This window comes from Momordica charantia, assembly GCF_013281855.1.
Source record: "Momordica charantia cultivar OHB3-1 chromosome 1 unlocalized genomic scaffold, Mcharantia_2.0 BLBB01000001.1, whole genome shotgun sequence".
In the NCBI taxonomy this organism is placed as follows: Eukaryota; Viridiplantae; Streptophyta; class Magnoliopsida; order Cucurbitales; family Cucurbitaceae; genus Momordica; species Momordica charantia.
Window position 1 is genome coordinate 13,112,517 of NW_028275157.1, and position 23,426 is coordinate 13,135,942.

The window sequence follows — 23,426 nt, forward strand, 5'->3', positions numbered from 1 at the left end:
TCAATATCATACGCTCTTTTATTTTTGTGACCATGGTTCGAGAATGGATGTCATTTCACAGCAGTCGTCAAGACTTAGAGTATGAATTTGACACCCATTATGACCTTGGGTCGCTATAAGTTGCATCAAGAGGAGAAGCCAAATGAAAGATGTTGGGTATGCGATGTTCATAGTAGAAAAGTGGTGGGGAATGATTGGCCCGTCAATGCTACGTGGAAGCATGGACTAAAAACAGCTCCTACTGAATTTTTAGGTGACTGGACGCATGAATAAACCGACAACTCATTAAAACAAGAGGAATTTTGAGTTTTTGCAACTATAATATAGAGTAATTAAATAAAAAAAATTTTGAAAAAATCTATACCCATAAAGTGCACATTCTTTGTTGGTACCTAATTCACCAAGAAATGTATATAGCTTTGGGACAATTTTAGTTTGGCTACTCTCTGAGGATATTCTCCTAGTATATGCATGTGGTTGAATGAGGACAAAAACATTTGAATAGGAATCGTACATGTTGATTTGATGGGATCGTCTAGTCTTAAATTTTGAAAGTAACTCGAGACATATAACATGATTCGGTAGTAGAGATCATGCACTAGAATGTTGAGGCAATTAAGATATCAGCTTTAATTTTTTATACATTGGAACACTAAGACAACCTCCTGATGTTAAGTAGATTAATCTTACTATTTATTACGAGAGAAGATCAATGTGCCGTTTGGCACCATGGATAATCCCTCGTGCTAAAATTTTAGTATGGTTCTGGTCAGATTGATATATTTTTTAAAAATTAAGTTAAACAATTGTAGAATGACGATCGACCACTTGAACTACAGTGACAGATGTAAAATGTTATATGTCAGAAGAGACACACATGTATGTAAACATAATGAAAGATTATGAGTTTTAAGCATGAACTTGGTAATGAGTATGAGTTTACACCTTACACTTGGATAAGCCTGATAATATTCACCTTAAATTTTAAAAAGTGTTGCAAATTTTACTCTTACATAGATTCTCATATTTGAAAATTTGTTGAAAAGTGTCGAATGAGATAGAAGGCATATTGGTATGAAAACGATAGGATTTGGACGAAAATGACATTAAATATAGTTTTTAGGCTTAAATTTGTAAGTTTTGTAACAACTGTTTAATGGTAGATTTTGTGCATTAATCAAACTTTGTTAAAAAGAAATTAATTTTTATTAAATTAGCGATTTTTTATGGAGTTTTATTTTTGTTTAAATTAATAGGATCGTGAGCACAATTGAATAAAATGTAAAAATTACAACACTTATCTAAATTTAAGAGTTTTTTAGTAGAATTTAAATTTAAGGTTATGAAGAAAAAAAAATGGTCTACCATATAAACTTAATTAGACATGAAATATTAAATTATATTTCTTTTTTTGTTTGCAAAAATGTATTTAAAAAACAACCTTTGTAGAATCCGAGTTTCGAAAATTGTTTTCTTATTCGAATTGTACAATGTACTATACTTAATCTAAATTTTGGGGTGTCCGAGTTCCTACATGGATCCGCCCCTATTAAGATATGTTAAAAGGAGACTCGTATTGTTAGTTCACCTGATAATGTTAGTTTTAAATATACTCTAAACAGTCTCTGACTAACTGGTTGAAAATCAAAGTCTTCATTGCAAAGAAATGGTTTAATTTTTCCTTTATTCCTCAAATTCTCAAAGTAATTTGAAAATCTTACTAGTAGTTAAAATGAATGAAGTCTTTGACTAATTCAGCTATTGCCCAAATCAGCAAATGGGATTAGGGTTCAATTTAGTTTAATTTTGTTGCTAGGACTAGGATTAATGGTATAAGTTTGAGCATAAAAGTGATTTTTATCTTTAAACAAATATATAGAAAAAGAGATATTATTTTCAAACCTAGCATAAATTGAAATTAAAAAAAAATAGTCCGAATGAAATTTAAAGTTTCTCTTTTTATTTTTATTGAGTACAGAATAGGGATACAAACTCATGACTTAATATATAGAATTATGCTTAAATTGGCAATGGAATTTAAAATTAAATGTCGACATTTATATATATCTATAAGTTTGACATCAACATAAGAGCTAAATTAACATTTCCATAGTATTGAAGAAAATTGATAAGAATATGAAAAATATCAACAAAATATCACTAATATAAACATAATATTAATATTAAACATTTTTTATTTATTTACAGAGGGTGAAATAATTATTTGTTAATTTAAATATTTTTTACAATTTTTTTATTTTTATAATTTTTTCATAAATATTTATCGAATTTTACATTTTATGGATATTTCCATGAAATTGAGACATCGACATTTCTATCCTATCGCTATTTAAAATCATGATTAAATGAAATATAAAAACACCTTTAAAATATATATATATATATATATATATATATAAAGTGGTAATATAATTGTTTTAAAAATACATATTAAATTGCAGTAAAAAATAAATAAATAAAAATACATATTAAATTTATGTAATTTATTAGGAGATTCCTTGAAAAGAAAAAAAGAAAAAAGCGAGTGTTACTCTGTAGTTGGCTCCATCCCCTTTGGAACTGTCAATTTGCAGAAGTGGCCAATGCGGCAAAGCCCTAGAAAATTCTTTGATTTTGCTTAGTTCGTCGAGCTTCACTTTCACTCCTTTGTTTCGCAATCCTTAGGAGATAATGACGGTCGTGGCGGTGGCGATGGAGGAAAGATTTTCAACTCTCAGACATCGGAATCACGGATTTTTTCATAAAATTTGCTGATGTGATGTGATGTATGGTTCCTTATTTTTTATTCTCCAAGGTCTCGGTTAAAGGACGTTCGACTCGAGGATTTTGGCCTTTCAACGTCGTAGCGCCAGAGCGGCCTTCAGGTAATTGTTCTATCGCGTTCTGCTCTGCTATCGCATGCATCTTTTCTATTTCTTGCCGTCTGTTATGTGTCGAGTGACGTTCTTCGTTGCTTATTGTATTTTATTTTCGAAGATGTTGATTTGTTTGCAACGGTGATCTTCGAATTTAGGATCCTAAAGTAGTTGATTGTTGATAGTGAATCTGGTATAGGTTCGAACGAGTTACTATCGCCACAAGTGAATGATTCTAATTGGATTGGTAATCGATTTATTTACTCATTTGCAATCTACATCCTAATAGGATTGGTAAGCCTCCAACTGAGTTTATGTATGCAAGGAGGAAGGTGAGGAGTGTTTAGCATGTCAAGACAGTTAGGTATATGGTACCATCTTTTGGAAAGAATGGTAGTATTTGCTCCTTTGAGATCAGTTGTTAAGATAACATATAACTGATGATGTAAGGAGGAAATGGTATCAGGTATGCATCGTAACTAGTCTATTAAGGGAGAGATTCAAAGCTATCAAATAATATGGTATTTTGACCATACCATTGAGGCCTACTGCCTTCCTAGATTACCTACTGAATGGCCACCCACTCAAGAAGGAAGGAGCCATCCTTTGGACACTAATTATCAGGGCTTTTATTTGGAAATTATGGCTTGAACGGAACAATCGGATTTTCAACGATGTTTCTCTACCTTTTGAGGTTTTTTTTGACAGAGTTATAGTTTTAGCTCTTAGTTGGTGTAAATGTTTCTATGCATCCTTTAGTAGTTACAATCTCAACGACCTTGTTTATAGCTGGAAGGCGTTCTTGTAACTTGCCTATGAGGCCTTTTGTATATTTCCAAAATCAATGAAATATCGTGTTTCATACCAAAAAAATTAATATGGTAGTTTGTACTTTTTTCACGATAATCAGATGACAGTACATCACGAGCATAGAAAAAGAAAACAATATGGCATTGGTGGAGACAAGGTTGGGAGTGATTGCAGGGGGGTACAGATAATTCTTTTGATGGGGAGGAACATTACTGCACTGCAATTCTGAAAGGATAAGCCAATTACGAGATAAACTCTCATATATCCTTTAGTTCAGAAAGGTTCGACGGAGAGGGTTGATAGACTAGGAGATCGATGGAGATTTTGGGAATATAGTGAGGTCAGGAAGAAAGTGGAGAAACATCTTGAATATATCTCAAAGAAGTTGGAATTGCCTCACCTTTAGTGGCATTGATCCTCATGTACGGATTCTTAAAGTTTTTTTTAGGTGAACTAGTTGTTAGAATCAGTAAAAAGGAGACTATCGTTTTATGTTTGGAAGGGTAGGCGTTCGGTTTGATGTAGTTGGACGAAAAAATGGTGATGTAGGAAGGATTGACATATGAATGATTCTCCTCGATCCGGCCTGAGGGAAGTGTGCAAGAGTCCATACACGAGGACTTGCTACCCCTGGAGTTGGGGAGTTGCAAATTCACTCTTGGCATGCAATGACTGAGGCTTGGTATCAGACTTGCTGTAGTCTATGATGAGGGCCATAAATGAGATTGAATGTTAAGTGGGGAGGTGATGGCAATGGGTGTTGTACAATCTCGCTGTAGTCTGTTTAATTATCTAGCCCGGCCTACTTAAAAAAGATGGTAGCTCAAGATTTTGCATAGACTATAGAGTTTCAAGTTTCCTATCCCAATAATCGATCAACTTCTAGATGAAACAGATGGTGCTATAATTTTTCGAAATTGGATTTGAATTCAGGTTATAATAAAATCACGGTGTGGCCAGACCAGATGAAGTTGTTAAGACTGCCATTAGGACTCATAAAGGCTGTTATAAGTTCTTAGCCATTCCATATAACCTTTCCAGTGCACCTCAGCCTTCCAAGCCTACTGATCAATATTAAGAAATGCAGCTTTTGTTAGGAATTGATCAAGTATTTGGAGCACAGAATGTCAAGTGAAGGGGTGCAAAATAACCTTTTCAAAATCAAAGCTATGGTCACTTGGCCAGCCCAAAAAATCCAAATACTGATCGACACAATTTCTGATTTCTAGGAAGTATCGTTATTCCGATCAAATTCAATACTTAGGAATCGTATTAAAGGAAATTACATTTCTACAACTGTGATTTGATTCATTAACAAATTGATACTCAAGGATGCCATTGGAAAAGTTGAGACCAACTTGAAGATCGCATGGGATAAATGCAAAGATGGAGAATGGAAGAAGACAGATGATCTCATCAATCAAAATTTGGATGAGTTTTATTTATGTTCCATATTAACATAAGCCATAAAATTTCTTCCGGAAGGGTTATTTGGAAATTATCTTCACCTTGCTAGCTGTTTTCTACATATCAGCTAATGTAAGTTGTAACTAAATGCTGCAGTTATTGGTAACTAATAGTAACAACGTTACCGTGTTAAATTGTGCCAGTAATCATTGTGTGTACATGGCGTCATTGTCCAAGAGTCTGAGTAGGAGAGTCCTACTTACATCGACAGCTATGGAAAGAAGAATTACAACAGATGCCCGACAGATATTAATGTCCCCGTCTCTCATATCCATTGATTTTCCTGATATTTGGACTGGTTCCAGCTCTCCTGGTTTTTCTTCCACCAGTACGTCATGTGGTAAGTCACATTTCATTTTAACCTTTCCTCACTTGTCATCTTCTTTTTCCCGAGTTCAATTCAGGGTGTCATGTCACTTTATAGGTTTGTTACATCATATTGTTTAACCTTGATCTCTCTATTATCTGGATGTTCTTTGTGTCTGATGATCCAATGTTTCTTGTAGATTACCCACAGACTACAACAGTAATTGATGGTAGGACGATTGCGGAGGAAATTACATCAAGAATAACTAGTGAAGTGAGAAAGATGAAGAACTCTATTGGAAGGGTTCCTGGCTTGGCTGTAATCATGGTCGGCCAAAGAAGGGACTCACAAACTTATGTTCGTAACAAGATAGCTGCATGTGAAGAAGCTGGAATCAAGTCAAAGATTTCTACTTTGCCCGAAAGTTGTACAGAATATCAAGTTCTTAATGCTTTGTCATGTTTTCACGAAGATCCATCTATTCATGGTATACTTGTGCAGCTACCTCTACCGCAAGTAATTTCTAAAACTGGGCCATGACTGTATTTAATTCTGCACGTTTCAATCTAAATAACATGAATGCGATGCTTTTCTTCTTTTGTTTTTGGGGAAGCGTTTTTCATCGTTTATCGGCTCCTCACTGTTCCCATAGTAGCTTAAATTTGTGATGTAGCCGTTAGACCTATTTGTTAATTGCTTAATTAGTTGAGTGGTTATTTGTTAGTTATTCGGTTAAGTTAGCTCTGTTAGTTAAGATTTTCCTCTTGGCTCCTTGTTTATAAATAGGCAGCCTTTCTCCTCGTAAAATATGATCTCGTCCTTAATAAAATTCTCTTTCTTAGTTACACCAATTTGATCCATAATGTCTTCCATGTCTCCAGATGGGATGGTTCTTTATTTCCATAAAGTACTTCTCAGTATAAAAGAGATGTTTTTCAAATCTTTTTTTGGTAAATATTGTTTAGTAGCCAGCCAACATGTAGTTCCCGTAGGTGACCTGTGTTGCCACTAGTACAAATTTAGAACTCGTTGATTTTATGGATCATGTAGACTGACAATTTGATGTCGTGGAACAGCATTTGGATGAGGGAAAAATTCTGAACTCCGTGCACCTAGAAAAAGATGTCGATGGCTTTCATCCACTCAATATGGGGAATCTTGCCTTGAGGGGCAGGGAGCCACTTTTCTTGCCCTGCACTCCCAAAGCTTGCATTGAGTTGTTGATCAGATCCGGTGTTGAAATCTCGGGGAAGAGAGCCGTGGTGATTGGAACAAGTAATATTGTTGGATTACCCACTTCCTTGCTCTTGCAGGTCCACAATTACTTTGCACTTTCTGTGTTCTAGAATTATGTAGAGGCACTGAAATATTCTGCATTCTGGTTTTCTGCAGAGACACCACGCTACTGTCAGTATTGTACATGCATTTACTAGGAATCCTGAACAGATTACTCGCGAAGCTGACATAGTGGTTGCTGCTGCTGGAGTTCCTAATCTGGTTCGTGGTCATTGGCTTAAACCTGGTGCTGTAGTAATTGACGTCGGGACAAATCCAATTGAGGTAAACTAATTACAATCTCTAGCTTCATATCTATGCATCCTTTAATTCGAAATAAGTATGTGCTGTTAACTCTGTAATTTAGAATTCTTTTTGGCTTTTTGTTGATTAAATGTTACACTTTCTCAAATTTAATTTTATGGGAGCTGTTTGGCCTGCCTTTTATAGTGCTCATGGATAGCAGGGGTGTTCAAAAAACCCAATGAACCCGATGAGGGTTGGGTTGGGTTGGAATAAACCTTGAGTTGGATTAGGTTGGAAAATTCCCAACCCGATCAGGTCGGGTCGGATTTCGGGTCGACTCGACCCAACCCGGTATGCTTTATTTTTATTTTTTAAATATATATATATATATATATATATATATATATATTAAACGTAGTTTTTCTAACCCTAGCAGCCGCCTCCCTTGCCTCTCTGTCCCCCAGTTCCCTCACCCCCCTTCCCTCTCCGTCTCCCTCACCCCCCTTCATCTTCGTCTCTGTCTTCCTCCCTCCTTTCATCTCCCCCTCTGTCTTCTCCCTCCCTCTTTTTCCTCTATCATTCTTTTCTTCCCCTTCTCTAGTCGACCCCCTCTCTTCTCCCTCTATTCTTCGTCGTCCTCCTCCTTTTCATCCTCTTGTGATGATGGCTGCTGGAAATACTTGAGAGTACGAAGTTCTCTCTTACATGACGACAAATACGATGAACAATCGATTTCTGATACTGAAAATGTTTAGGATTTCGACTGAGTCTTATTTCGTTTGACTCCCTTCCTTCTCTCGTCTCAACCCGACGACCCAACCTGAAAATATAAGGGTTGGGTTGACCTTCTTGTTCGGTTCCATCGGTTCTTTTTCCTGCCCAACCCAAAAATTCGGGTTGGTCCAAAAAACTCCTCTAACCCAACCCAACCCGTGAACACCCCTAATGGATAGACTAGAAGTGTTTTTGCAAAAATCGATCGAGTTTGGTTAAAATTGTAAAGAGGGGTAAAAGGTACTTTTAACTAGTTAAAAAGAGTTGAAAAGCACTTAAAATGCCTTTAGAGGAAGCATTTAAGTGGTTTTCTTTCCTACTGTTTGTATAAAAAATGTCTCACCTAAAATACCTTTTTTAAAAGGCATCCCAAACTTACCATAAATGCATGTTATATTTGTAAGGATACGATGTATGTGTCAATTGGTAAATTATTCAAACTTCAATTAATTTTTGAAGTGGCAATTTTCTTTCTCAGTTTATGCATATAACCAAACTCGAGATGCCTGATTTAGACCAGTTTGCAAGTTTTATAACACATACATTGCCATGAATTGCCAGGATCCTAGCTGCGAGCATGGCTATCGACTAATCGGAGATGTTTGCTACAACGAGGCATCAAGAGTGGCATCTGCCATTACACCAGTTCCTGGCGGAGTTGGACCGATGACGGTTGCTATGCTCTTGCACAACACACTAGAATCTGCCAAGCGAGTGTATAACTACATGCAAACCCCAACATTATTCCAGCATAACGCACTCTTCTGAAGTTTTGGTTTCCTTGACACATTCATCTGTTCACGAAGACGATACACTCCGAACATATTGTCAAACAAAGAAGACAATAGGACCTTGTACAACTGGACCGACCGCTTTAAGTCGTGGAAGAAGATTATAAGCTTATTGTCGTTTGAAAGATTGCAATCTTTTCTATTTGTTCAATTTTCTGTGACATTTATGAGAGAACAGAAGGTATTACACAAGCTGAGGTCGATTAAGAAAATAACATATTTCCATAATTACAGTGAATGCTTTTTTCGGTTAATTGCATTGTTTACAGGATTTCTCTAGCAGCAAATTCTAATATGACCTCAATGCAATAACAAACTTCGATATGAATGTATGTTACAACCTAAAAAATCGTCTACAATTTGTTGAGGCTGCTGTGGAGGCACACTCAACCTTCGGTGGTGGGTTGCACCGGCTCTGCGACCGGAGGTATGCAGTCGACCTTGTAGCGCAAAACCTATGGCACGGAGGGAAATGCACACATCAAGCTTATCATCAACACTCAAATCATTCTAAACTAGATGGTTATGAGAATAGAAATGTGCAAACAAGTAATCTATTTTGCACCAAAATCAAATGCACTACAAGCATGCATGAAATATCATTTATGCCAAAGGGCCGTTCGATAACATTCTTGTTTGGAAATCATGTCGACCTTACATCTGGAAGGTCCATTCAAGGTCATTCGTATGGACATCAGCATATATCTGTCACCCGAAGTAGAAAAACCAAAGACCCATCATGGGTTGATCCATTGATCTAAAGGAGGAGAGATGGATTCTTAATAATTATGAGTGAAATAGGTTCAAACCATGGTGGCCACCTACCTGAGAGGAAACTATGAGTTTCCTTAGCAACCAAATGTAGTAAGGTCAGGTAGCTGTTTGTCGAGGTGCACGTAAATTGACCCAAATACTCACAAGTAAAAAAGAAATGGGAAAAACCAAAGAAAGGAGCCTACTATGCACAACTTGAGAAAAGATGATGGTTATCTTGTTCACTACCTTCTTAAAAAAAGTTGAATATGTATTGTCCCAAATCAGCTTGTAGTCTCCAGCCATGCAAGTGCAGAAGTTTCCCTGATGAAAATCCCGTCAATTTTATGATTGTGGTTTCAACACTTCAATAAAAGAAACACATGTTAACATAAACTCACTTGATCGGACTCGTACCGTTTGTGAGGCAATATCAACTGCAAGAAAACAGTTAAACTCATAACAAACTGAATTAAATGTGTGTTAAAGAGAGGGAGACTCTCCAAGATGATTATGGAAATAGAATTTCAATAATCCAGAAAATGAAACACAGAAATTAATAGTAAGCTTGGGAGCAGTTGGTTACAAGGTCACCATAATCCACAACTTACAGTCTTTTCCCCTCCAGGACTTTCATACTCCACACTGAATCCAATATCCTGAGAAAGCATAAAGATCAACTCTATTTTAGTATTCGACCAAAATGGCCATGATGGATAGAAACAGCCATAAACGAAATGGCATCAAACAAAAATGCATACATTTATACCAGGTATAACTTTTTAGTATCAAATCTAATTGTAGTTTTCTTATCTTCTTTATGTTTGGGCATAAAATAAGCAGGAAAGATGAATAACCATAGATCTCAGGGAATTAGTTTACTAAGTTCAAAATGAAATCCAATAGCGTTTGTAATTTACAGAATTTTACATCTGATGAATGAATTATTGGTTAGGACCTTGATTTGGTTATTTTTCAATAGACAGTCTCATGACGAAAAGAAAAGGAGACGGAGGATCACCTCACCAAATACCTTTTTATCCTTTTTTGTAAGAAACAAATATTTCAGTGATGATATGAATGTACAAAACTCAAAAGAATCCCAGAAAACTGGATTACAAAAACGTCTTCCAGCTTGTTAAGGAATCGTGATACCTTAGAAGCAAAATAGTTTCCCCTACACCTCCCCATTATCCAAAATAGAGACTTTTTCCTTGACAGAAGTTAAATTCCTCGCCTGAATTCTCTACTTATAATCAGAGCTTTTCTTTCAAACAACCTTATCCAGAAGACCCCGATCCACATGATACTAAGCCTTTCAAAAATCAATCTTAAAAATAACCCCATTCAATTCAAGCACTTTGTAATACTCAATAGCTTCATTGGCAATGAGAACCTTATCCAGAATATAATAACTTGATAAACCCTATAATGATTCTATGAGGAGAACACAATTTTGACATTTTAGAAACTAGAGTTGGAAACAAAAAGAACTCTGCAACTTACATAAGCTGAGCTCTACAAATATATCCTCGAGATAAAAGGTGACATCTAGAGAGTATTAATTATGTGACAAAGAAGATATGCAAGAGATTCGAAGATGGTTTGGGATTTGGTAGCTGTACCATATTCATCTTGCCTTGAACCAGTGAGAAATCCCAGGCAATATATGAATTGATTGACTCCACACTTAATGAAACCTAGAAAAGTAATCCATAACAAAATGTCACATGTAATGAGATACCAGAATAAAACTCTTTATGTAGATTAAACCAATAATATGATTGTTCAAGATATAAGCCATCCACTGAAAAAGTTTATAAATGACAAGATCTAAATAGAGCTTTATTGCACAAAACATCATTAATTAATATACTCAAAGTTAAGTGTAAATGTTTAATAAATATATATTTGTACCCTGAATTAAAAATACCATCAAAGTAATTTTTTTAATGCTAAGAAACAAAAATGTTTCGCTGGTAGAATTCAAAGGCTTTAATTGATGCAGCATCCAAGTAGAATTTAATATTATATTTTTACAAATTACTTGGTGCTGAGTAAATTGTGTAATGAACCTATGCACTAATCATTTGGCATTCTTTTCTCAACAACCTATAGATCATTTTATGAAAAAAAATAATAATAAAAATAAAATCAAGTCAAATAAAAGTTCTATGTTAACTAAATTAACAAGCATCAATTTCTGTGCATTCCATATCAGGCTTTTAAACACTTGGTTTCTCTACACATCTTTATAAAAATATTATATTATATCATTAAAAACTTGCTATTGTCCAAAATGAACTGAATCAATCTTCTGCTGCCTTAGCACCTGGATAGAACAGAATATCTGGTATATGCTATATACCAAACAGAGAAGAGTTAAATCTAAGAAAAGTGATGTATTTGAAGGAAATGAACACAATTTATAAATTTAAAACAGATTCTTCAACCCCAGAACTTTTGAAATGCTTTTAATGACTAATAATATACAGTTATCTATTTTTCTCAAAGAACAGAATCTGAAGCCAAGGAATCAGTAAATAAGCAAAAATGTGAGAATAAAAAGAAAATAAGAAAAATATACCTCATAGGTCTTCCCAGCTAGAACACTAATCTCTTTGTAGCTCTCATTATTCCTGGAGAGATTGATAGGTAGATATAGATAGACGGGTAAAAGGAAAGGGAGAGGAAAAGAAAAGTTGCTAGAAAGTAAAGTATGAAAACTTTATTCCATTTGACTGATATTATGCAACAATCTTATTTCGTTTCAGTTCGATGCCCCTCTTCCCATCTCATTTAATCTCGTTCATGGATGCTAGAATGCGCTTTCTAAGGAAGAGGGGAGAGATTGGTTGAAAGGCTTTCCAGGTAAAGTTGGATGTATCTAACTTAATTGCAGTTTCTTGATGATACAATTTTCTTTTGTCCAAGAACATTTTGTCCTTCATGTGCCTTTATTGAAGTCCTTAACGTGTTTGGTAAGGCCTCCGGTCTTAGTGTTACTAGATCCAAATGTTCCATTATCAGTGTTAACATTGTTTCTGGTAAGGTTGAGACGGCTACAGAGGTGGGTGGAGCAGTTGCTCAGCCTCCAATGAATTATGTGGGCACTCTCGGCCATAACCTGAGAAGCCTTACCTTCTGGGACTGAAGGAAAAGATTCAAAAGCACCTTTTTCCTAGAAGAAAGCCTTTCTTCCAAGGGAGGAAGGCTAACCCTCATCCAACAATTGTTGTGTGGGATTTTATTTTCCTTTTTATTTTTTCTTCCCATGTCTATTTTTAAGATCCATATGTTGGCAACTAGAGAGATCGAGAAGTTGAAGAAATACTGAATGTAGGAGGGCTATAAGGAAGGTGGGTCCAATCACAATTGTGGTGAAGCGTCAAAAGGCATGATTGCATGAACTAGGGCAATCTTACTGTTAGGAACCTAGTTAGTAAGAAGTCTAGTTTCTTGTCTAAATGGCTTTGATGTTTCCCCCTAGAGCTGAGTCTATGTGCCATAAGGTGAGTAAATATGGGTTGCAGGCTTGTGGTTAGGGGACTCCAAGGTGGTTTATTGTGGTCCTTATAGCAACCCATAGAAAAGTATCTTAAGATGGACTCCCTTAGTTTAGACTTTAGGCAAGTATTTTCTTTATTCCTTGGGGATGGATGACTTGGCCCTCGAATCTGGGAGGATGATCATTGCATTGGCAATAATCCCTTATTGCAGCTTTGCTCTTCCCTTGTTCAGTAACATGGACTTTGGTTTTCATTGAGCTCTTCATGATAAGGACTCCTGTGAGGTAGCCCCCTTGTTGAATACTGTTTTCCTGTTTGTTCCTCATCCAAAGATGAAGATCATTGTCCTACTTTTGATTCTTCTGGAATTTTCTCCTCTAGTTCTATGGTTTCTCAGTCACCTTTTTTGTTTGATCTCTGAAAGTTCGTCTTTCTGAAAAAGTTTAATTATTCTCTTGCCCGTCTATGTGCAGGATCCTAAGCATCCGCTCATTTTTTTCTCAATCCATTGGGTTGTGTTAGATGTACAAACAATAGTGAAAACAAAATACTGTTGATCTTTGAGTCTGCTTCGAGACAAGAATAAGATGACTAGTCTTGTAGCTATGCTTTTTTATGTTAACATCATTGATGTGATTTGTAAGTTATCCACTCTAGAGTTGAGTCCAAACTGGTGCATCCTTTTCAGGAATTTGTCAAAGGATATGAATCATTTACTATTAGTCTGTACGTTCTTGACTTTTATGTGGGGAGCTTTCTGGAAGGCTCTCGACGTTAGTTTCACCCCTAGTTAGGATACTAGGGATGCTCTTGTTGAGCTCAGGATAGCTTTATCCGTGGTAGGAGTGGCCTTTTGGCTATGGTTTGGTTCATTTCGCCTGGAAAGGATCTTTCAAGAAAGGGTCTCTAGTTAAGAGTTGGATTGAAATTCTGCACACTTTAAATCCTTCTTGTTCTTGATTACATCCCCTCTCTGCCTTTAGTCTTTTGTTTGTTTTCCTGCTTATTGGTGTTCTTTGTCCCTTGTTTATTCGTTGGGGTTTTACCTGTTATGCCTTTTTATTATCTTAATGAAAGCAATGCTTTTTATCCCAGATGATATATATACACAACAATGTCAATGTATACCTCACATCTGCTGCACCAGCCACATCTGCTGAAATAAAGAATGGAGAATTGTTGAAGACCTCCCTGATAAATATGGGGAAAATAATCAATAAAATGCAGATACCGGACAACCAGAACCACAAAATATCATGACGATTGCTAGGCTACTACAAAATGAGAAAGGAAAAGATGAAACATTAATCAAGTTACATGGTTACAATTCTCTCTTCATGAGGGAAAAAGAAGAAGAAAAAAGAAAAAGATAGAGAGACCCAAATAGCTACTACAACCTTGAACGAGACTGCCAAAAAACACAAAACAACGATAAAACCGACAACATCACAAAAAGCCTCCCAACTAAATCTAATTACATTGAAAGAGTATTTAGAAAAATAATACTTGAAAGAGAAGACTACAAGGAGGCATGATTCTTTGCAAAATAACATCTATCGAATCAATCTAAAGCTTTGCCTTCAAATGTTAGTTTACTTGAATTTCAGTACAATATTATATCACCATATGTTGTGCACAATACGTCCCTGGTTATCAACTGGTTAAAGAATTAACCTTTAAGATGTCAACAACCAAGACATATCACTCTAAACCCAACCCCCCCGCCCAAAAGTAATATCAACTACATACGTGCAGCATGCTCCTCCTTTCGTAGAGACTAACTTTTAAAGTGCATGATGGAGTTCCATGTACAATTCAAAATGGCCAATAGATGGAAAATTATCAGTGAAGAACTAAACATATTAAGGAAGCTAATTATGCTAGAGGCAGGAATACTACCGAATGAACCCGAGGAACCTCTCAAGCTCAGAGGTGTACACATCAACAGCTTGCTCCAAAATGGCTAGATGCTCGCTTCTGCTCAATATAATTGCAACCAGTAGAAACCACAAGGGCAAAAACAGTAGAACATCCATTCCCTCAACAGGGAAAAGATACAATAATTACCCATTATAAACGCTATAATTCAATAATAAACAACTGTAACATAAAAATCATAAAGATTTCTTACAGTTTCCTAGCATCAAAACGTCTCCATGATAATGAAATACAGAGTCGAATAAGGAGGACCATTGTTGTAAGGTTATACAAAGGTGGTCCATAGCGCTGTCGTTGTTCTTCCATTGGCCTATTAATTTTCGGACATTATTCTAAAATTATAAATCAAATGGTTCAACCACTCAATTGAAGAGGCATGGATGGAACTGCTTATATTAATTATTTGTAATAATTGAAATTAAAACTAGATAAACTTAAAGGACAGTACAGAAAGAAGTTACCCATCATCATCATTTAGTCGTCGAATGAATTCTAGTAATACCTGCACTAGCATTAGAAAGTAATGAGATTGTGAATTATGACATATGGTGTCTAATAATTTTCAATTCAATTAAACAATTCCAAAGTGCTACTTGCAATCTGAAATAAGATCAAAGAAAATTCCCAGGGCTACAAGAGCCTGGACTCTTTACAGTGAAGCTCCTAACCTAACTTAGATCTTTCCTGAACTCAGATTCCTACTCTTTATGTATATAGTCTCCTGTTTTTCTAGTTAGTTACAACTGCCATTTCACTCTCATGTCTGCCTCTCATATAGGGAACAGTTTTCATTAACAAAGAAAGAATTCAAAAAAAATGATAAGGCATCCTCATAATACACCCCCCCCCCCCCCCCCTCCTCCCTAAATTAGTGAACCTGAAAGTTACTTCTCACTTATCAGAGAGCAAATTAACTAGCAAGGAGATTGATTGATGTTCCAACACGAAGAATGCCTTTGCATTACCCATTTCATTAAATGCCCCTCAATTATCTTCTGCATCTTTACAATGCTGCTTCCACGGGTGCGCATAAACTGGCCAGGACACTCATGGATATAAAATAGAGGAAAGAAAAAACTGCAGGGTAATAGTGGACAAATTGGATAGCTCAGTCATTCTTTAGAATTAATTCTAATACTTACTCATTTTGAGAGCAAATGATGGAGAAGGTGTGCAAGATTGGGGAGATGAAAGAAAGTATTCAGTTCAAAGGCGGAAGATATGAATAATTGCTCATTTAGGAAGAAAGTGGATGCCAATTTGAACAAATGAAAGAAAAATAGAGTGCCAAGTCGGCTTCTTTCTTGTGAGGGCCCATCTTTGTACTTCCATCTGCTTAATGAAACCTGGTCTTTTTTTATAAAAAAAAAAAATTAAAGATAAATAAAATAAAAGCACACACACAAAAAACAAGAAAGCTTTTCTACCGAAAGGGAGAAGAGCAATTCTAAATCAACCTGCGTTGACTAACATGCCTACTTACAATTAGGTAGGTCTTGTTTTCATAATTGCTAATCAGATAGCCAAATCCTTAGAGAACACCATGAGAAACTTTAATGTGCGAAGGCATTTATGAGGAAGGAGGTGACTATTGGGTGAAGTGAGACACAGCTGTTAAAGCAAAGCAGATTGGAGGTTGAAAATATACAATAAAGGTTAGAGAATTAGCATGTGTCAGAATGGTTAAAGGAGATGTTCCTTGTGGCACACAGACTTTTTGAGTAGTTGTTAGGCAAAGGTAAAATCACTACATCCACCTTAGTATCTGCCATCTTCTATGAAAGATGCAAGAAAGAAATAGGAGGTCTTCAAAAGATAAAGAGATGGTGTTGAGGAAATATGAAATAGAATTCTAATTGCATCTCCCAGATCTTCAAAGAGACTTTGTTATTACCCCTATTTTTTCTTTTTTTAATCAAGACAAACTGAGAGCTTTTTCAATCTCCACAAGTTCATTCCAATAGTCCCCCACCAACTCTTTCATAACTTTCTTTGTTAGCAGACGTGGTTGGTATAATTATTAGTCAGGGAGCAAACATAGATGTATGAACAGTTAACTGAGAAAATTATACCTCTGGAACTCCAACCAAATATTTCACAAGGGTTTTGTAGACACCTGTTGCAGAACCCAGCTGTGCTAACTGTCTCCTCCTGAAATGGTAATCAATAACTACAGCGTACAGCCAATATTATGAACCGACCTACAACCTCACACAGAATGAAGTTAAATCAAACAAAGCAAACCTTTCCATCTGTTGCTTCCATAAGAGAACATATCGATCACGTATACTTCCTCCAGAATTAATCAGAGCATCAACCTCTGCTTGCTTATTCCTCTCTGATCGCTCTCTTTGCTGTCTAATTATTGTTCCTCGAAAATCTTGAGGCATGTAGGTCATAACTGCAAATATACTTTTCTTTATAAGGAAGCAATAGATTGTATTAATCTTTTGATAAAATACAATACGGGAAATTATTCTTAAAAAAAAAGGTGGAAGTGTAAGAAAGTATGAGAAACAGAAATCAACACAACTGTGCTTCAGGTAGTGATTGAAATAAATGGATATCTCCAAGCATATGGAAAACGGGTAAAATTTTAAAATCCCAAGAGGTGAAGGCTACGGCAGTAGATTGGTTGAGCCAACTAATTGCCTATAGACAACATTTGGAAACCTCCACAAACCACCTTGATCATAATTCTTAAAGACAATAGTAAAGACAGACAAAAATCCAAAACAACCCCCAAACAGCCACTCTAACAGAGAAATCTTTTCTTCTTTCTTAGAAGGTTTTACACCAATGGTTGGAGAAGATTCTAGGCTATCAAAGGCTAGAAACGAGGGAACTTTCTCATGTAGATCCATGTTGAACATGATCTTTGGCAGTCATACGCACATAATGATGATCAGTTGTTCAAGAAGCAGAAAACTTAAAGGTGGAAAACACGGTAGGATCTTTCTTTTTATACGAAAGAAGAAAATAATACGACTAGAACGTACGTTAAAGGACCAAGGAGTTACAAAAAGAATCTCCAATTGATCGTCAAAATAGAAAGCTAATAATAACGTAACAATTAGATTTAAGACACCGAAAGAAGGATTGATAGACAATAACATACCATATTTGATCTACGGTCTTCCCCTATTATTGAAAAGTTCTTCTATTATGCTCCAACCAGAGTTCCGAAGGAAGGCACAGATGCATTCGTCTAGAAAAGCTTCTAGTTATTTTTCAACCTCTGATCAGTCAAACATTGAATCATAAAGTCTCAATTCTTAAGGATGTCTAGGGAAAGCCCATGGAAAGTTCAAGACATCCAACAACTTGGACCATGAGGCCACCACAAAGAAGCATGATCTAAATAGATGGGCTACATTTTCCTGAGTGCTTCCATAAAGGCAGGACCAATTTTCCTGTTGGCAAGAATAAGATGGATTTCCAATTTGAAATTTACCAATGGTATTAAGATATCCAAGAGCTAGCGACCATAAGAAAACTTTACACTTCTTAAGCACCCTGAGACTCCAAAGACATTTACAAATGGGTAACAGGATTGGTTCCCCTTCAGTTAAACAAGAAAAGAGAAATTTTACAATGAAATAGCCACTGTCCCTTCAGGAACATCCGACCATGAAATAGCCACTACCTTCCAGCTTCCAAACTCCATGATCTCTCCCATTATAATATTGTTGAGTTTCCTGCTCTAAGGACCTCTAATAAGACTTTCCCACTGTACCCTAAAAGAATTTTCAGCTAACATCCAAGCATTCCAAACATCCTTAGCCATCAGCTCCTATTCTGACAAAAAAAAAAGGTCGAATTTATAGGAAAAGTTTTTTGGACACTATCCAATTATGGAATCTTAATTGTATTCTTTCTTGTAGTTGATCCGCACCATGGCATAAGGGCAGGGAGTCTCAAAATCACCTTTTCAGGTGATGTGAAGGTATTCTTATGGTCTTTGGCTCACAGAAGTTTGAACACTCATGACTTTCTACAAAAGAAATGTATTCAGTGGGTTCTCTCACCTTGCGGAAGTCGGAGCTTTGCTCCCCTGTATCTAGGAACACCCGCGCCCGCCCCAAAGTCCAGACCCGAGAGACATCAAGGATTTTTGGTATTAAGCTCATCAGAATGTTAGAACTTGAGACCTCCAAACCAGTATGACCAAGAGACCTCATAACCTTGCCAATCAGGCTACTTTTTTATTTATCTGTTTGCTGCCCAAAGCAAATTGATAACTGGTAGATGGAAGTCCTTGGGGTTTGGAATCTTCCTTTAAGAGCTAAGCTTCTCTTGAACTGTGTAGCTAGAGCTCTCATTTGGCAGCCTCAGTTAGAAAGGAATCTTCATGATAAGGCTTTACTTTTGGATTTTTTTTTTTTTTTGTAGGAATGTACGGGTCACTTCCTCCTGGCGGTGTCTTAATAATAGTAAATTATTTTATAATTACAGTCTTTCCATGTTTGCGAACAATTGGAAAACCAATATTATATATTCAAACAAACTAATTTAAAAAAATCGACCCTTCTTTAGTTTTGGTGCGTGGGGTTCCCTCTACCCAGCCCTTAGGCTGTTCTTTCTCCCTTTTTCTAATCCATCCAGGTTTCCTATCCCTCCCACCCACAACAACAACAACATCAACAACAAAAAAAAAAAAAAAAACTACATACATGTTGAAACATAACTTTTGTAGTCTTTCGTCTTGGAGTACTCCTAGGAACAAATCATCTCCTTCAATTGTTGTTTGGATATGGCTTTTTTATAAATATTAAAGTTTTTCTGGATTAAGCAAAGATGACATTTTTTTAAGGTGCCTTGCCTTCAGTTAGAAAGAAACGCCCAATTTTTGGGAATCTCAAGGATAATTGGGGCTATAGTTTTCTTTTTGGCTTCTAGCAGTAATCCCTTCAAAAAAAAAGTTCTCTAACTTCTTCCCATTTTTCATTCAAACAAATTGGATAGCCTTTTCCCCATCTCCTTTAGTTGTGGTTACAATGCCCTTATTCTCCTCCTCTTGTATGTTTGTTTCTTTTAATGCAACAGTTCCTTGTTGGCCAGAACAAAAATAGAAATCAAATAATCTTCAACAAAACTACATTGTTCCATAACATATCAAAAAATCAACCAAGTTGACAGGTGAAAATAATTACACAATATGAACTTTCAAAAGAACCTCCTCTTCAAGAATAATGAATGACGTGTGAATTGTAACCTGTGTTGAACACATTCTCAGAATTTTTAGCTTGGAAAACTGCCAACATGTTTAAGGAATTCCGGAATTTTTCTTCTAGCTTTCCTAGAATAATATCAAGTTCGGATTCACCAGTTGCAGACTGCTGCTGAACCTGCAGTTTAAATATGTAAATAAGTTTGGCTCCACTTCTAAAATTATTCATTGAAAAACAGCTCAATATTACCCGACACCAATACATCCTTTTTTTTTTCTTTGAAGAGAAACAAATTTTTCATTGATATTTTTAAAGTACATAAGTAAATAAAACACAAAAAGCTCCCATTTAGGAGATTACAAACAGAATTCCAAGAACAAGGTATTTTATGAATAACATACGTGTATTCCTAAACTGGATTGGCCCGTAAATCTTACCTCTTGAGGCCAATGAGATTTTTCAAGCAGAAGCAAAATTTCCTCCACATTTTCCCGATTCTTCCACATATTCTCATCAATTTTATGAGGAGGATGACGTTTTGCTTCATCAAGTAGGGTGCTTTCCTCTGGAATGAAGATGATCCCCACAATAAAAGCACCCAATATCAGTAATCAAAGGTTCAAATGAAGTGATAAACAGCTAGTGCGAGAAAGCACAATTCAGAGCACAACAATAGGTGTTTCAGTGAACCATCATCCAATATGATACAATTTCAAAGGGTAAACAAGAAAGTGAGAACAATAGAATTGATCTTAAAATAGATCAAGACGTTATTTTGTATTTCACCAACTCGTGCGACATGCTTAAAATGTGCATAACGAGAAAATATCAAATTCCAGCTTTTTTTTTTCATTTCGTTTCTTCTAATAGTTTATTAGAAACATAATTTTCAAGTATTAAATCACGATAGCCCCAACTTAATTTAGAAGAACTTGAATGGTGGAGATCCTGAGATGAACAAATAATCAAATATTAAGATAAACACCTAAAAACGAAAACAAACTTCCAAATCGCACTCCAGGAACAACATATCAGTAGAGATCTAAAAGAAAACAAGCTCATCTTCGAATTGACAGCAACAAGCGAGATCATGCCCCTACCTAACTACAAACGAAAACGCATTAAGGTAAAAGTCAAAGGCGAAACCTGAAGTAGGCGGGAGTTCATCGAGCAAACTGTTCGCCATGGCGAGCATCTCAGTGGAAAGGCGAGAGACGTCATCCGAGAGAGGCGTAAATGTATACTTATCGTAATACGAAGCTAGGAAATGCCTGGTTATAGGCACCAGACCCTCCATGGAAGCCATTTCCGCCTTAGTTACCTTGGTTCTCTTCTCCGAATTGAAATCTTTCAGTTGTCGTCTCCACTGTGAAACTTCCTCCTCCGATCGAGTAATCGTTCGCGCAAAAATAGCAAACTGAAACACTTCCACCGTGAATAAGGTCTCTGGATTTTCTTCTGGTAGCCTTTGATTGTCAAAAATAGTCGTAGAACAGCAAAAGACGGCTCTGTGCCGCTACGCACTACCTATTATTTGATCGACTCGTCGTCGTCAAAAGACCATTTTGATTGTTTTATCGACCTGTCGTTTACTTTTCTTCCTTTTATTTTGTGTTTTTTTTTTTTTTGTCTACTCCTCAAACTTGGATAAGTAGTTTATTTTAGGCTACATACACCAAAAATAAACCAAAAGAAAGTGTTAAATAATATAATTTTAGTTTATGTACCCTAGGCTTTAGTTTATTTTATTTGCTGTATTTTAAAATGTTCATTTAAATCTTTATCTTTCGACTCCGATTTGATTTATTTTGCTTTATGTAATTTCAAATTTTCGTTGGTTTTTATGCTTTTAAAAAGTGATTATTTTAGTCAATTCATTTATTTTGATTAAACGATACTTTTGGTCTATATACTTTGATGAAATAACGATTTAGTCCGTAAACTTTAATTTGTAACGATTTAGTATCTAATCCTCTACTTTCAAATTGATAATAATTTGGTCGATGAAGTTAGTAAGTGAAAATTTAGTCCTTTTAGTTTAAAGATTATAAAAAGTTTTTGTTGAGTTTATTGTATATGTAAATAAACTTATGAAGAACCAAATGTGTTTATAAATTACAAAAACTAGATTGTTATATGTAAAAATCGACACGTAATTTTGATGAGATTTTTCACTAAATGGTTACGAATTATAAACCATAGGGACTAGATTGGTTTATGGACTAAATCATTGCCAATTATATTACTTTATTACCCGTATTCCTTCCCATCTTTTTATGTGGGGGTGGGAGATCCAACTCACATCCTCGAAATTTGAAATATATGTCAATTATCGTTGAGTTATGATTTTTTTTAGTTTTGATTTTTGTTAATCATTAGTAAATATGTATCATATTAATTACGGTCGTGATTTCAGTCGAAATTAGGGCCGATATATAAAAAATCAAAATTATGGCTAATATGTAAGTCGGAATCTTTTTTGAACCCATGTGAAATTTGTTTCAATATATTTTTTTATAAATCTTAATAATTTATTTATCATTTGAATCTAATATTTTCTAGTTGAAATTTCTTGAGAAATTGAGAAATTATAAATTATAATGGAGTGTAGTGACTAAAAAATATAATTAAAACGAATTTTCAATCCAATTAAAGAAATTGTGAAAATCCAACAATATTCCTCTTAAAGTCATAAATGTAAAATGCGAACGCATATGGGAAGATTCTAGAAACTAATTTTTTTACTCTACACCAAATTTGGAAGATTATATATATATATATATATATATATATATATATATATTTTTTTTTTTTTAATGTGAGGCAGATTTTATGCAGATCAATTTTTTTTATTTTAATTTGAAGTGACATATTTCAAATAATTGTTTGCATATCTTGACTAACACAATTATTTTTATTTTTATTTAAATAAGGTCAAGTATTGTTATTTTAATCTGTATCGGATTAAATCAAACAAACGTAGCAGTGAAAATTAAATGTTCAATCTTAAAAGAAATAAGTTATTGAGTCGTGATTAGGTTGACTATTCATTTTAATATTGTGACTATATTTAGGACAATTTTTTTAATATATTCGCCTTTAAATTAATTTTTGTGTACTTTCTATTTAAGAAAAATTTGAGAATCTTTTTAATAAATAAATAAATTGAAATAGTCTTGTAAGTATTCTAATTTTTTTTATTTGTTTTTATAATTTATCGAGCTATCTTTGATTATTAAAAAATAAAGTATTTTTAATAGGTTAAAACTTAGACAAAGCGAGGATGACTCAGCAGTAATTGACATATATCTCAACCAGTGAGTTCGATCCTCTATCCCACATGTTGTACTAAAAAGATTGGAATAGGGGACCTGCAAAACAAAAGACACTTCGACCCTGCAATCTGAGGCAACGTTGAGGTTCTGATAGCAGTTGAGGAGTGGTTACAACCATCCCGCAAATCACGATGAGTTGTCAGAAAGACAATTGAATGGTTTTGTGATATAGCT

The 23,426-nt window shown here is 35.3% G+C and overlaps 2 protein-coding genes across 3 annotated transcripts; one reads left to right on the forward strand and one right to left on the reverse strand.

The window, feature by feature from the left end:
* The first annotated feature begins 2,539 nt into the window (after window positions 1–2,539).
* Window positions 2,540–8,800, forward strand: LOC111023185 (Amino acid dehydrogenase family protein). 2 transcript variants are annotated; one of them, XM_022300559.2, is made up of 6 exons: window positions 2,541–2,885; window positions 5,297–5,493; window positions 5,660–5,976; window positions 6,537–6,773; window positions 6,853–7,020; window positions 8,317–8,800. In XM_022300559.2, exons 2-6 carry the CDS (start codon window positions 5,313–5,315, stop codon window positions 8,521–8,523), a joined length of 1,110 nt encoding a protein of 369 aa, XP_022156251.1. In that variant the 5' UTR covers window positions 2,541–2,885; window positions 5,297–5,312; the 3' UTR covers window positions 8,524–8,800. The 2 variants fall into 2 exon arrangements, with proteins under 2 accessions (XP_022156253.1, XP_022156251.1); XM_022300561.2 differs by lacking the exon at window positions 5,297–5,493 and having other exon boundaries at window positions 2,540–2,885.
* Window positions 8,731–21,453, reverse strand: LOC111023184 (retinal-binding protein). Its single transcript, XM_022300558.2, has 15 exons — window positions 21,064–21,453; window positions 20,355–20,482; window positions 19,962–20,094; window positions 16,991–17,147; window positions 16,819–16,897; window positions 15,208–15,248; window positions 14,940–15,056; window positions 14,708–14,785; window positions 13,937–13,999; window positions 11,887–11,938; window positions 10,925–10,999; window positions 9,911–9,958; window positions 9,701–9,736; window positions 9,549–9,623; window positions 8,731–9,001 (listed from the first exon to the last, which is right to left on the reverse strand). The coding sequence occupies exons 1-15, from the start codon at window positions 21,221–21,223 to the stop codon at window positions 8,933–8,935; spliced, it is 1,311 nt and encodes a 436-aa protein (XP_022156250.1). The 5' UTR covers window positions 21,224–21,453; the 3' UTR covers window positions 8,731–8,932.
* Window positions 21,454–23,426: the final 1,973 nt, after the last annotated feature.